We start from the raw sequence: 13972 nt of genomic DNA on the forward strand, positions 1-13972 counted from the left end.
GGGTCCCATGGTTTTAATTAAGGTTTACGATATTGCGCTGAAACTGATGAAAAATAATGCGAGAACTACAAGAGATTGCTTTTTACTGCGACACATAATTTACTGAGAGATGAACTGCTCGTGAGATGACTAGCATCACCGGGTGTTTTAAGTGGGTACTTGTAACGCTTGAGCTCACTATAGTAGCTATGAAATTATTGTACATACTGTATATAACTACTTTTATGCATTTATGATTTAATACTGCACTTTTACATTTGTTTACATTTCTCTCTACTGCAAATGGTGCCCTGTATGGTCTGTGTTTGCGTAAGTTTTGATAAATTTTAACTTACTGTAATAGATTTGTGTATATTTATGGTAGTAAACAACGTATACTAATATCTACATATATTTTATGCATCCATGGCATACTTTTTTCTTAATTTAAAAAATATTTCTAGGCTATGCTGTTCATCTGCAAACTTCTTCACGTTGCTGCAAATCTCCAAAACATTTTCCAATGTATTTATTGAGAGAAATCCAGGTATAAGTAGACTCATGCAGTTTAAATCTGTCTTGTTGAAGGGTCAAATGTATTTGTATCTTTATATTTTAAAGTGCATTTCTTGTTGGCAGCATATGGTTAGATCTTGCTTTTTATACCCAGTCTGATAATCCATCTCTCTCTCTTAATTTGGGTGTTTAGATCGTATACATTTAATGTGAATATTGGCATGGTTTTGTTTGAGTCATCTTGCTGTTTTCATTTCTAATTGTCCTATCTGTTCTTTGTTCTCTTTTTTCTCTTTTTTTACCGCCTTTTGCATTATTTCTTATTTCTTACCTTCTTTGTTGTTCTCTTAACTATAACTCTGTTTTGTTATTTTAGTGACTGCTTTAGGGTTTATAGTATACATCTTTGACTTCAGTTGATGTTTTACCACGTAACGTATAATGTAATAACCTTATAATACATACTTATATTTCTTCCCCCTTTATGTTATTTTTTGCTATGCATTTTACTTATGTTATAAATCCTGTGATTCATCATTATTATTCAAGCAATCAATTATATTTTAAAGAGATTTAAATAAAATCTTATATATTTACCTATGTAGTTATTATTTCTGGGGCTTTTAATTTAGATTTCATATCTGGATGTTTGGTTTGGGCTGTTCGTTTGTTTGTTATAAATAAAGACAAGGTCTCATTATGTTGCCCAGGCTGGTCTCCAACTCCTAGCCTCAAGCGATCTTCCTGCCTTGGCCTCCCAAAGTGCTCATTACAGGCATGAGCCACTGCGCCTGGCCTAGGCTGATTTTTATGTCTTTTATGTCTAGTTAACATTTCAAACATGGACTATAGTTTTAATAACTGTTTAAGAACAGTTGTGTCTTTTTCTCCTGATGTTAACATGTCTGTTAGTTATGGGTGAGTTTTGATTGGTCTCTTCATTCTGGGTTATGGTTTCTTGACTCTGCATGACTTAGCTTTGGGTACCAGACATTGTGAATTTTACCTTGTTGGGTGCTGTGGGTTTGCACACAGATACTGGTGTCTCTTTGATCCTTTGAGGTCTTGCTTATGTGATTTGTTAAGCAGGTCTGTAGCAGCGCTCAGTCTAGTACTGTTTAGTCCTCACTGAGGCAAAGCCTTCCTTAGGTCCTGACCTAGGGCCTTGGGAATGATGAGTTTTTCTAGTTTGTGGAACAGGTACTTTTTCCAGCCAGCATGTGAGCACTGGGCACTGTTTTCTCTAATCTTTTTAGATGGTTCTTTCCCTAGCATTGGATAGTTTCCTCACACAAATGGACTGATCTACCTAATACTCCAGGGTGCCCTCTGCAGCTCTCTCCTCTCTGATATTCGAGCATATGAACTCTAGCCACTTGGGTTTCTCCAGGCTCTGAGTTGTGTCTCTTCAACTCAGGGAGTCTACTGGGCTCTACCTTACTTTTTACCCTTCCCTGTACTGTGGCCTGGAAGACCTCAAGGTAGTAAGCTGGTCTACTGGTAGGGGTTTACCATGTTTGTTTTCCGTCTCAGAGAGAGATGGCTTTTGTTGCCTGATACCTGTTATCTTGAAAACTGTTGTTTCATGGGGTTTGCTTTTTATTGTTACTGTTTTTGTTGTTGTTGTTTTACTATGTTTTTGGTTGTTTCCTGTTTCTCCGTCTTGGTCATAGATTTATATTTTGTATAAAGTAAGCATTAATTTTAAAGAGTTACTGGTGTTGATCAGGTAGGTCTATCTAATGACCAAAGACATTTTGTCTCTTTTAGCTTTGCTTCTCAACCATTTCCCCCTACCTGGGAAAGCCACAGTTTAATGTGGTTGACAAGTTGCTAATGTGAAGGGACCTTTTCTCCCTGTGGATGGGAGGGCCCCAAAGGCAAGGAGTGATCCAGCAGATAAAGTTTATTGTTACTCCACGTGGTTTTGCAGGCTTCCTGTGGTACTTCTCCAGATCTAGCTAATTTGCAGAGGTTGTGTAATAGTGGATATAGCCTTCCCTTGGGCTGTATCCAGATTCACGTTGCCCCAGTCTTGCTATAGCTTGCCAAGAAAGTTCTTGCCCCTTGAAAAAGCTTCTTCAGATTAACTTTTGGTGAAAGAGCTAAAGAACATCATGGCTTTTAGGCATATGCTTTTGATAAAACAAAGGAAAATAAATCAAATTATGCAGTGTCATCCCATTATAGTTTGTAAGCGTCCAGTTACACATGCTGTCAGAAACTTTGCTGTGCAGTTTCCATGTGGATTTTCAGTAGTGCTTGAACCACACAATCATAAAAATACCTTTTTGTTTTTTAACCACATGACTTCAACAGCTGATAAAGTAGACCTACTTTAGTTCTGAAGGTTTTGTAGGCTTTTGGCCACTAGGTGGTGGTATTGACAAGTAGACTAAACACTATGTATTTATTACTTGAAGCTTTTAGAGATATGTAAACAATTAAAAAATAAGACAAGCTAAAAAAAAATTTGAAATAAAAAAAAAATAAAGTATCCAGGGTGCAATGGTTCACATCTGTAATCCCAGCACTTTGGGAGGCTGAGGCAGGAGGATCTCTTGAGCCCAGGAGTTAGAGGCCAGCCTAGGCAACATAGTCAGACTTGGTCTCTAGTAAAAATAATTAAACAGGCGTGGTGGCATGTGCCTATAGTCCCAACTACTCAGGAGGCTGAGGCAGGGGGATCACTTGAGCCCAGGAGGTGGAAGCTACAGTGATCCGTGTTCACGCCACTGAACTCCATCCTGGGCAGGAGAGTGAGATCCTGTCTTTAAAAAATTGTTATTATTACTAGGCACGGTGACTCACACCTGTAATCCTAGCACTTTGGGAGGCCGAGGTGGACTGATTGCCTGAGTTCGGGAGTTTTAGACCAGCCTTGGCAACACAGTGAAACCCCCGTCTTTACTAAAATACAAAAAAAGTAGCTGGGTATGGCGGCATACACCTGTAGTTCCAGCTACTCGGGAGGCTGAGGTAGAAGAATTGCTTGAACCCGGGAGGCGGAGGTTGCAGTGAGTAGAGACTGCGCCACTGCACTCCAACCTGGGCAACAGAGCGAGATTCCATCTCAATAATAATAATAATAATAATAATAATAATAATAATAATAAAAAATGTGTGTGTGTGCCTCAGGTGAGGCACCGCACCTGACCAAAAATTATTAAAAGTAAAATTTGAAAAACATTCATGACTGAGAGCTGTGGCTCACACCTGAAATCTCAGCACTTTGGGCGGCTGAGGCAGGCAGATCACGAGGTCAAGAGATCGAGACCATCTTGGCCAACATGGTGAAACCCCACCTCTACTAAAAATACAAAACTTAGCTGGGCATGGTGGTGTGCACCTGTAGTCCCAGCTACTCATAAGGTTGAGGCAGGAGAATCGCTTGAACCCGGGAGGTGGAGGTTGCAGTGAACTGAGATTGTGCCACTGCACTCCAGCCTGGCAACAGAGTGAGACTCTGTCTCAAAAAAAAAAAAATTCAAGTGGTTGGAAATAACTTGAATTTTAGTACCATTCGTGATAGAGTAGTTACAAAAATAGACACTTTTTGAGTAGTAATAAATTCACTTAGTAATTGTAAAGACCTGGAGAATATAATTCTGTTACCTACCTTTATGCGTGATACTTATCTACCTTTGTGTGTGATACTTAGGATTCAGTTGTTTAAAGAAGCCTTTCTGGAGTACTATGAGGCATATTAAGTAATGGTTATATGTTACCTAGTATTTTGTAGTGTTTCTTTGATGTGTTACTTTGGGTTTGCGAAAAGATGTTAAGCCTCCAAATAAATTTTTGTAAGTTTCAGTTTTGTTAATTAAATTATAGAAATGTGGGGAGAAATAGAAACTTGAACAGTACTTTTAAGACACTTTAAGGATCTAAGGTTCTTTCTTGGTTTGAGTATGAAAAATATTTTTTGTATAACCTTGTTTGCTCATAAAACTGACACACTTGTTATGTACTAAAACTTGGCTATTTAGAATCCTCAAGGAATGAGTCATTCAAAAAAGCCAAGTTTCTGAAATAACTGAGGAATTTTCTCTTTAGGCACCAGTTTTTTCTAAATTCCAGTGGAAGTGTTCTTAAAATGGATTACTTACTTTCCTGTCTTCCTCAGTGAGCCAGTAAAAAAGATTCCGCTCTTTCTTTCTCAATGAGTCGAGGTTCTTCCTGTGAGTATCAGGGATTGTTCTCCTCTGCATGGCAGCGTTTTCAAAGCCTGCCACTGACTCTGTGAAGTATTTTTGTTGTTATTGTTGTTGTTGTTTTGAGATGAGGTCTCATACTGTTGCCGGGGCTGGAGTGCAGTGGTGCAATCATGGCTTACTGCCACCTTGATCCCCCAGGCCCAAGCGGTCCTCCTACTTCACCCTCCCAAGTAACTGGGACTACAGGTATGCACCACTATGCCTGTCTAGTTTTTTAAAGTGTATTTTTTGTAGAGATGGGATCTCACTGTGTTGCCTAAGCTGGTATTGAACTCCTAGGCCCAAGCAATCCTGCCTGAACCAACCAAAGAGCTAGGTCCAGATGTGAACCACTGTGCCCAGCCTATGTGGAGTATTCTTTACCTTTGTGTAGAAGGTCTCCAAATTGCTATGCCTTTGAGTTCCTGTGACTGCTTTTTGTGTTTTTTGTTTGTTTGTTTGTTTTTTGGGGGTTTTTTTGAGGCAGTCTTGCTGTGTCACCCAGGCTAGAGCACAGTGGCGTGATCTCGGCTCACTGCAACCTCTGCCTCAGCCTCCCGAGTATCTGGGACTACAGGTGTGCACCACCACACTGGGCTAATTTTTTTATTTTTTAGTAGAGACCGGGTTTCACCACGTTGGTCAGGCTGGTCTCTAAACTCCTGACTTCAGGTGATTCGCCCATCTCAGCCTCCCAAAGTGCTGGGATTACAGGACTTGAGACACTGTGCCTGGCCTCTTTATGGATTTTTTAAATCTCTTCTTGCTGTCAGTTTGTGTTGTCTATGGCCTGCCTGTGGCTAGCAATTCCTTTCACGTTTCCTTTTTTGTTGATTCTGATTAAATGATAGTTATTTCAGTTACATGTGAAAGATAGTTATTTCAGTTACATGTGAAAGAAAAAGATAGTTTATTAGTCTTCTCTTAGTGGTGTATATGGGCTGTAATGTATGAACTTTCTAATTTTGGGATACTCAGAGTCTTATAAAATATCTGGTTTTAGAATGTGTGTTAAAATATTTATATACTTGGAGGTGATGGGTGGAATCTGAAAAATCGGGTGAAAGTGTTTGCTTTTATTTTTGGCCCCTTCTCTGGCCCTCATGTACTCTACTTAGGAACCCCTTTGCTATGGGACAGTATAAGTAAGTGACACTGGAAACCTATTTGAGGCACATAGTGACAATACTTAACCACTCCTTGCTATTTACTTTCCTTTTTTTCTTTTTACTCCCCTACCCACTTTCACTTTTTTGGACTTTGTTTGCACGGCTGTATTATTCTTCCTTTGTACTCTCTCCTTTATTAGCGTTTGGTAATGTTAGGAACTTTGATAAGCCTTGCAGTTTTAAAGCAGCGAAAGCTGCTGGGCCCTTTTGTAATGTTTAGCATCAGTTAAGTATTAAAAGTGATTCCCACTAGGTGTGTGATTTTTAAAAAATCTGATACAGTTATTTTCATAAGGTTTACACTGCTGTTTCTTGTGGCATTTGACCAGTTCTAACTTGGGCAATCATGTTTAGCCGTTAAATTTTCTCCTCCCTCTCCACCTCCCCTTCCCCACCCTCGTTTCCTTTGGATTTTTCACTTCCTCTCTTTGTTTACTGCACTCATGTTCATAGTTGCCTACATTCATGTGGAATAAATGTTTCACATCCATGATTCTTAGTTCCTAGGAGATAAAAATTTTATGCGGTAATGTTATTGATCAGATTTCATTGGTTTTCTATAATGTGCTCTGTGCAGCACCTCTAGGCATGTTGCTGTCAGGTTAAGTGTATATTTTAATAACTTTCTGAGACTGCTAATTTAGAGCTTGAATATTTTATCAGTCCACATCATAAGGCAAGTTGTTGACTGAATATTTTGTATTATAGCCAGAATACTTGAATTTGAGAAGGGTCATATTTGGGACATCCCTAGTAATGCATGGAGACAATCTACACTCCACCAAACTTGGCAGAGATATGCATATAATAATTTGTTGTATTGATTCCAAGGCCAACATTTTGCATTAAGCATATTCCATCCTGCCTTTCTATTATAAATTCACTTTTTATTACCTGCAGTCCTACCCTGCAAACATCTACACTGTACGTAACCTTTTGCTTACACCCATAATCAAAATGAAAGAAGCATAACCTTGAAGTTGCTGGGTTGTATCAGTCTGACTAGCAACAGCTTTTGTGGTTCTGTAATGGAAATAGTCTCAGATTTTTGTTCGGAAGGGCTGCAATTGGGGACCTCAGTAGTGGATGGATTGCTGCTGCTCAGAATATTCCTTCAGGCAAAGGAAGTACACTGCCTGTGCCATGTGGAGTCCATTGGCCCATCAGTTTAGTGACAGAGACTTCCTAAAGATCATTTCTGCCCTTTTTTGCTGTTTGTTTATTCAGTCTCTATTTGTCTACTTTTTCTCCTTTTTTGTTGGTTCATTACATTTGAGGTCATATTTCAAGATAAGTTTATACTAATTGCTTTTTATTCCCCTAGCAACGTGGGTAACATCATTATGCACTAGCCTAGAGTGTGTGTACCTGTTTGTTAAATCACCACCAAAATGTTATAGAAAAGGGAAGAGAATATAGTACTAAAGAGAGAGCATGACTAGCCTAGGTTCTAGTCCTGGCTTATCCACTGACTAATTATGTAACTTGTGGAAAGTCACTAAATCTGTCTGGGCCTTAACTTCCTTATCTTTGAAATGAAGAGGTTGGACTGGTTAATGTCTAAGTGTGTTCCTGAATAAAATTATTTGTGCCCCTGTGTGTAGTTAAAACACTCAACTGATTTTCAGTATTCTTAGTATTTGGGGGATTAGGGAGGGATTTGATACAGCATTTGCTTACTGTGCCATTTTAATACTATAAGAGGATGTGTGTTCTTGGAATTGTTGAATATGCAAATATCTTGAAAACTGTGGTTTTCTCTTTCAGGACAGTGGCTTTGTACATATTCATACTCCAATAATCACATCCAATGACTCTGAGGGAGCTGGAGAACTTTTTCAACTTGAAGTAAGTTTTGCTTCCCATCTTGAGGGGCACATTGCTGTTTAATAGTTTTCCTCTGAGGGTCTGAAATTTAATATTAGTTTTGTGGACAGAAGACTATGAGCAGCACCTGAAATTGTCAATAAAAATCCTTGAAAAACTTACCTAGACAATTCAAACCAGTCTGATTTCCTGTATTACCAGCCGTCTTACACTGTGACAGGTAAGAGTGAATTTTTGGGTTTTTTTTATTTTTTTATTTTTTTGAAACGGAGTCTCACTCTGTGGCCAGGCTGGAGTGCAGTGGTGTGATCTCAGCTCACTACAACCTCTGCCTCCCGGATTCAAGTGATTCTCCTGCCTCAACCTCCCGAGTAGCTGGGACTATAGGTGTGCGCCACAACGCCCAGCTAATTTTTGTATTTTTAGTAGAGACGGGGTTTCTCTGTGTTGGCCAGGATGTTCTCGATCTCTTGACCTTGTAATCTGCCCACGTCAGCCTCCCGAAGTGCTGGGATTACAGGTGTGAGCCACCACGCCTGGCCAAGAGTGAATTTTTAATTTAGCACTCTATTTACTTTTCTTAAGTTACAGTGAATTGGTGAACTAGAGAAATTTGAAGAGGTAAATGAGGATTTTAAGCTCTCTTATGCAGACTCAATACACAGTTAATATTTGTGGACATAGATCGTATTTTAAAAGATAAATAAAAATAGAAGAGTATACATGTGAATATCATTTTCTTTTTCAAAGTCTTTTAAAAAAAACATTTTTTCGTAAGAATGATTTACGTTCTCTTCATCCCATGAAGGCCCTTTAATTTGTCTAGCAGTCATTTTTTGTGTTCCTTGTATATGTCAGGCATTGTCAGCTTGCCCTTACAGCAGATATTTCTTAAGTTATCAGTTTTTCTTATTGGAGACAGTTGAAAACCTTGTGTTTACCAGTTTGATAGCTATTTAAAATCATTGACCAGTTGTATAATGATGGACAGAGAGAATGGTATGATCATGAGTGGTGCTTTGGTACTTCTTTTATTTGTTTACTGATTTCTTTATCTTTAAGATGTCAGGATTCTTGTTTATATATTTGGTTGATTCTATCAAATGACAAAATTTGTATGTAACTGCTTTCTCTGGTTCAGTGCTTTCTGACTCTTTTTTTTTTTTCTTTTTTTTTTTTCTTTGAGACGGAGTCTCGCTCTGTCGCCCAGGCTGGAGTGCAGTGGCGCGATCTCGGATTGCTGCAAGCTCTGCCCCTTGGGTTCACGCCATTCTCCTGCCTCAGCCTCCCGTGTAGCTGGGACTACAGGCGCCCGCCACCACGCCCGGCTAATTTTTTTTTTTGTATTTTTAGTAGAGACGGGGTTTCACTATGTTAGCCAGGATGGTCTCGATCTCCTGACCTCGTGATCCTCCCGTCTCGGCCTCCCAAAGTGCTGGGATTACAGGTGTGAGCCACCGCGCCCGGCCCTTTCTGACTCTTAATAATGGTGGTGCTTCTTTATATTATTGAATAAAGTATTCTCTGGGAGAAGTTGTCCTGATATGTTGAAGTCATTCAGAATGGTAATTAAATGCTGTCTTCATTATACATGACTGGAAGAAATCTTGATGTTGATCAGCATTCTGCAAAAAGCAGAATAAAAATGCCTTGTTGAACATTTAGAGTGGGGGTATTAGCATTTGTATATATGAGTTCAAAGAAGGAAGCAGATGACAAAATAACCATATGTAAACTCTGGAAAACGTTCTCTTCTAGGTGTTTATTTTCTCTTGGCACTTTAATTTTCTGCATATTGAAGCCAAGAATTACTCACTGTACATACTTTTCTAAATCCCTTAGTCTAAACCACTGAATATTCAATAAATGACTGGGGAAAAAAGGTGTAATTTAAAGGAGTCTTTATGAATAAAAAGGAATTAATAAAGAGACCAAGATACATGTATGTATATATATGTATCTTGGCCTCTAAATAACCTAAGATAAGTTACCAGATAAGTGTGAATAAATAGGAAGAGGAAAAAAATACATTTCTGAAGCTAAACAAATGAGAAGTGTACTATGTTGATATTATTTCAGAGCCAGGGAAAGGAATTTGTAGGATTAAATTTGCCTATGCAGAGTACCAGAAAGAGAAATTCTTGAATTCATTGATCCTAGGCTTCTACAGTCAGGATCTAGCTCAGGTTTCAGCTGATCTGTGCTGTCTGGCTTTTATGCTGTGTTGACCTACTGTCTTTGTTGCTCTCAGAAGTTCAACTACAAAGACTTGTCTTCTGTCCCTGCCAACCCTCTATCCTTTGAAAGCGGAGCTCCTTCTTACCCACCTCACATACCTCACTTCCAAGATTCATTGTGTTGATTTCCTCCTGGCTGCCTGTAGAAGCATAGGAATTTGAATTTTGGTACCCCTTTTAGGAGGAGGTGGGCTTTCATATTTAAATTCTTGCTTCTCGTAATGGTGCACATTTTTTCTCTGACAGAAGTGAAGTGTCATTAAGTACTGTGTGTACAGATAAGAGGGCAGCTTTAAGAGGTCACCTTGAAAAAACACAGTTAAGAACGTGCACTTCTAATGTTCTGTTGAGAAGTGAATGCATGCCCTGTCATTTTACTTTTCCTTTCCCTCATCTCCATTTCCTGCTTTAAGACTTTAATATTTGTTAAGATTTGAGGACTACTGGATACATCATAAGAAGTTTCCTTCAAGGCATTTGTTATTAACGGACATTTGGTGCCGTCTGTGTTCAAGATGCTTTGCTATAAAGATGTAGATGAGTTTCTATCCTGTCAAGCCTGTGAGTTGGCAGCAGTTGATGAGGGAAGGAGCATACTTTTCATTCACTCTTGATGTTACTTATCCTACAAAATTCCTTGTTTGTACACTTTTTCCCCTTTGTCCTAAGGCCCTGGCTGAGTTCCCAAAATTAGATTTGGTCTTTGTAATTTGGAACAATAAGTTTGTCTTTGAGGAGATGAAAAGAGATTAAGGCAAGAATTATAGGTTGTGGCTGTCAAATACAAAATTACTACAAATTTAGTTTAAAGATCTTAATTGACTTTCATTTGCCATTCAAGAATCAGGCAACACTTCATTCTATAAAACAGAAGAGGCTAGTTTTATAGACAGAAAAAGGCTGAGGAAAGCAGAAACAAAAAACAATTGGTCTTTACAAAGTTATTTTTCTTGTGAAGGTTAAAGCAAAGGGGACTTCCTTATGCTGGCTAAAACTGTTCTCTTTGGTGATGTGGCTGTTATTCCTCTTCTGACTTCTCAGAAGGTGATATGAAGATCTTAGTTTTTGGCTTGGTAGTGATGCACAACTGTATACAGTTCCATGGTTTTCAGTATGACTAGAAGTTGATGGGAAATAAGGTGGAATTGCTTTATGTAGACATTTGAGGATATAGTGTTACCAGTTATAAGTGGTATGGAATCTAGAGGAAAATGAGGTAGGTCACTGAGGATTGACTTGGTCAGAATAACCTTCAGAATGAATATGTGACCTGACTGTACCTTAGGGAGAATATTCCAGGTAAGAACAACAATGTAAGAAGAATCAGAGAATTAAAATGAAGTATAGACAATATACATTCTTCTTGTCTTCACATGGCACATACTCTAAAACCAACCACATAATTGGACATAAAACATTCTTCAACAAATGTAAAACAACTGAAAGCATACCAGACGCACTCTCAGACCACAGCATAATAAAAATAGAAGTCAACACAATGAAAATCATTCAAAATCATACAATTACAGGGAAACTAAACATGATGTTCCTGAATAACTTTTGGGTAAATAATGAATTTAAGACAGACATCATAAAGTTTTTTGAAAATAATGAGAACAAAGATAGAACATACCAAAATCTCTAGGACACAAGTAAGGCAGTGTTCAGAGGGAAAATCATAGCACTAAATGCCCACATCAAAAAGTTAGAAAGATTTCAAATTAACAACCTAACTTCACAATGGAAAGAATTAGAGAAGAACAAATCAACCCCAAAGCTAGCAGAAGATGAGAAGTAACAAAAATCAGAGCTGAACTGAAGGAAGCTGAGACACAAAAAAAATTCAAAATATCAGCAAATCCAGGAGTTGGTTTTTTGAAAAAATTGGTAAGATAGGCCACTAGCTAGACTAATTAAGAAGAAAAGAGAGAAGATCAAATAAACACAATTAGAAATGACAAAGGGAATGTTACTACTGACCCCACAGACATAAACAACCATGAGAAACTACTACGAACACCTCTAAATTGCTGGAAACATACACCCTCTGAAGACTGAGCCAGGAAAACATTGATTCTCTGAACAGACTAATAACAAACTCCAAAACTGAATAAGTAATAAATAGCCTACCAACCAAAGAAGCCCAGGACCTGATGGATTCATAGCGGAATTCTACCAGATGTACAATGAAGAGCTGGTACCATTCTAACAGTAACTGTTCCAAAAAGTTGTGGAGAGGGGACTTCTCCTCAACTCATTCTGTGAGGCCAGCATCATCTTGTTACCAAAACCTGGGAGAGACACAACAAAAAAAGAAAATATCAGGCCAATAACCTTGATGAACATTGATGCAGAAATCCTCAACGAAATACTTGCAAACTGAATCCAACAGCACATCAGAAATTTAATCCACCATGAAGTAGGCTTCATTGCTGGGATACAAGTTTGCTTCAGCATACAAAAATCAATCAGTGTGATTCATCACATAAACATGATTGTCTCAATAGATGGAGAAAAGGCTTTTGATATAATTCAGCATTCTTTCATGTTAAAAACTCTCGATAAACTAGATATTGAAGGAACATACCTGAAAATAATAAGAGCCATCTATGACAAACCCACAGACAACATTATACCGAATGGGCAAAAGCTGGAAGCATTCTTCTTGAAAACCAGCAGAAGACAAGGATGCCCTCACCACTTCTCTTCAACATAGTATTGGAAGTCCTAGCCACAGCTTTCAGGCGAGATAAATAAAGCACATCTAAATAGGAAGAGAGGAAGTCAAACCATCTCTGTTTGCAGACGACAGGATTTTATATCTAGAGAAAACCACAGCCTTAAGCAAAGTTGCAGGATACAAAATCAGTATACAAAAATCACTAGCATTCCTATATACCAACAACAACCAAACTGAGAGCCAAAGCAGAAAGTCAGTCCCGTTCACAGTTGACACACACACCCCTAGGAATACACTTTACCAGGGAGGTGAAAGAGCTCTACATGAGAATTATAAAACACTGCTCAAAGAAATCAGAGAAGATACAAACAAATGGAAAAATATCCCATGCTCATGAATAGGAAGAATCAATATCATTAAAAAGGTTATACCACCCAAAGCAAATTACAGATTGAATGCTGTTCATAGCAAACTACCAACAACATTCCTCACAGAACTAGAAAAAATTATTTTAACATTTATATGGAACCAAAAAAGAGCCCGGATAGCCAAGGCAATCCTAAGCAAAAAGAACAAAGCCGGAAGAATCATGTTACCCAACTATACTACAAGGCTACACTCCCAAAACAGCGTGGTACTGGTACAAAAACAGGCACATAGACCAATGGAACAAAATAAAGAACCCAGAAATAAGGCCACACATCTATGACAGACAGTCGATCTTCCACAAAGCTGACAGAACAAGCAATGAGGAAAAGACTCCCTATTTAATAAATGGTGCTGGGACAACTGACTAGCCATATGCAGATGATTGAAGCTGGACCTCTTCCTTACATCATGTACAAAAATCAAGTCAAGATGGATTAAAGAGACTTAAATGTAAAACCCAAAACTATAAAAACCCTGGAAGACAACCTAGGCAATACCATTCTGGCAGAGATTTCATGACAGACATCAAAAGCAATTGCAACAAAAACAAAAATTGGCAAATTGGATCTAATTAAACTTCAGAGCTTCTGCACTGCAAAAGAATCTGTCAACAGAATAAACACACAACCTACAGAATGGAAGAAAATATTTGCAAACTAGGCATCTGACAAAGGTCTCATATCCAGGATCTATAAGGAACTTATTTAGAAGAGAAAAACAGCCCCATTAAAAAGTAGGCAAATGGCTAGACATGGTGGCACATGCCTATAATCCCAGCACTTTGGGAGGCCGAGGTGGGTGGATCACTTGAGGTCAGGAGTTCGAGACCAGCCTGACCAACATGGTGAAACCCTGTCTCCACTAAAAATACAAAAATTAGCCGGGCATGGTGGCACATGCCTGTAATCGCAGCTACTCAGGAGGCTGAGGCAGAAGAAT

At 38.6% G+C, this 13972-nt stretch overlaps 1 protein-coding gene across 8 annotated transcripts in view; it reads left to right on the top strand.

The window, feature by feature from the left end:
• Positions 1-13972, top strand: part of NARS2 (asparaginyl-tRNA synthetase 2, mitochondrial) — a 138512-nt gene that overhangs the window by 11555 nt on the left and 112985 nt on the right. For all 8 annotated transcript variants that reach the window (XR_002517133.1, XM_009186997.2, XM_009186998.2 and 5 more), the window contains exon 5: positions 7628-7708. Coding sequence is in view for 6 of the 8 variants with exons in the window: in XM_009186997.2 (XP_009185261.1) it covers positions 7628-7708 (81 nt within the window). In the remaining 2 variants the exon portion in view is untranslated. The remainder of the gene's footprint in view (positions 1-7627; positions 7709-13972) is intronic.

This window comes from Papio anubis, chromosome 12, assembly GCF_008728515.1.
Source record: "Papio anubis isolate 15944 chromosome 12, Panubis1.0, whole genome shotgun sequence".
NCBI lineage: Eukaryota > Metazoa > Chordata > Mammalia > Primates > Cercopithecidae > Papio > Papio anubis.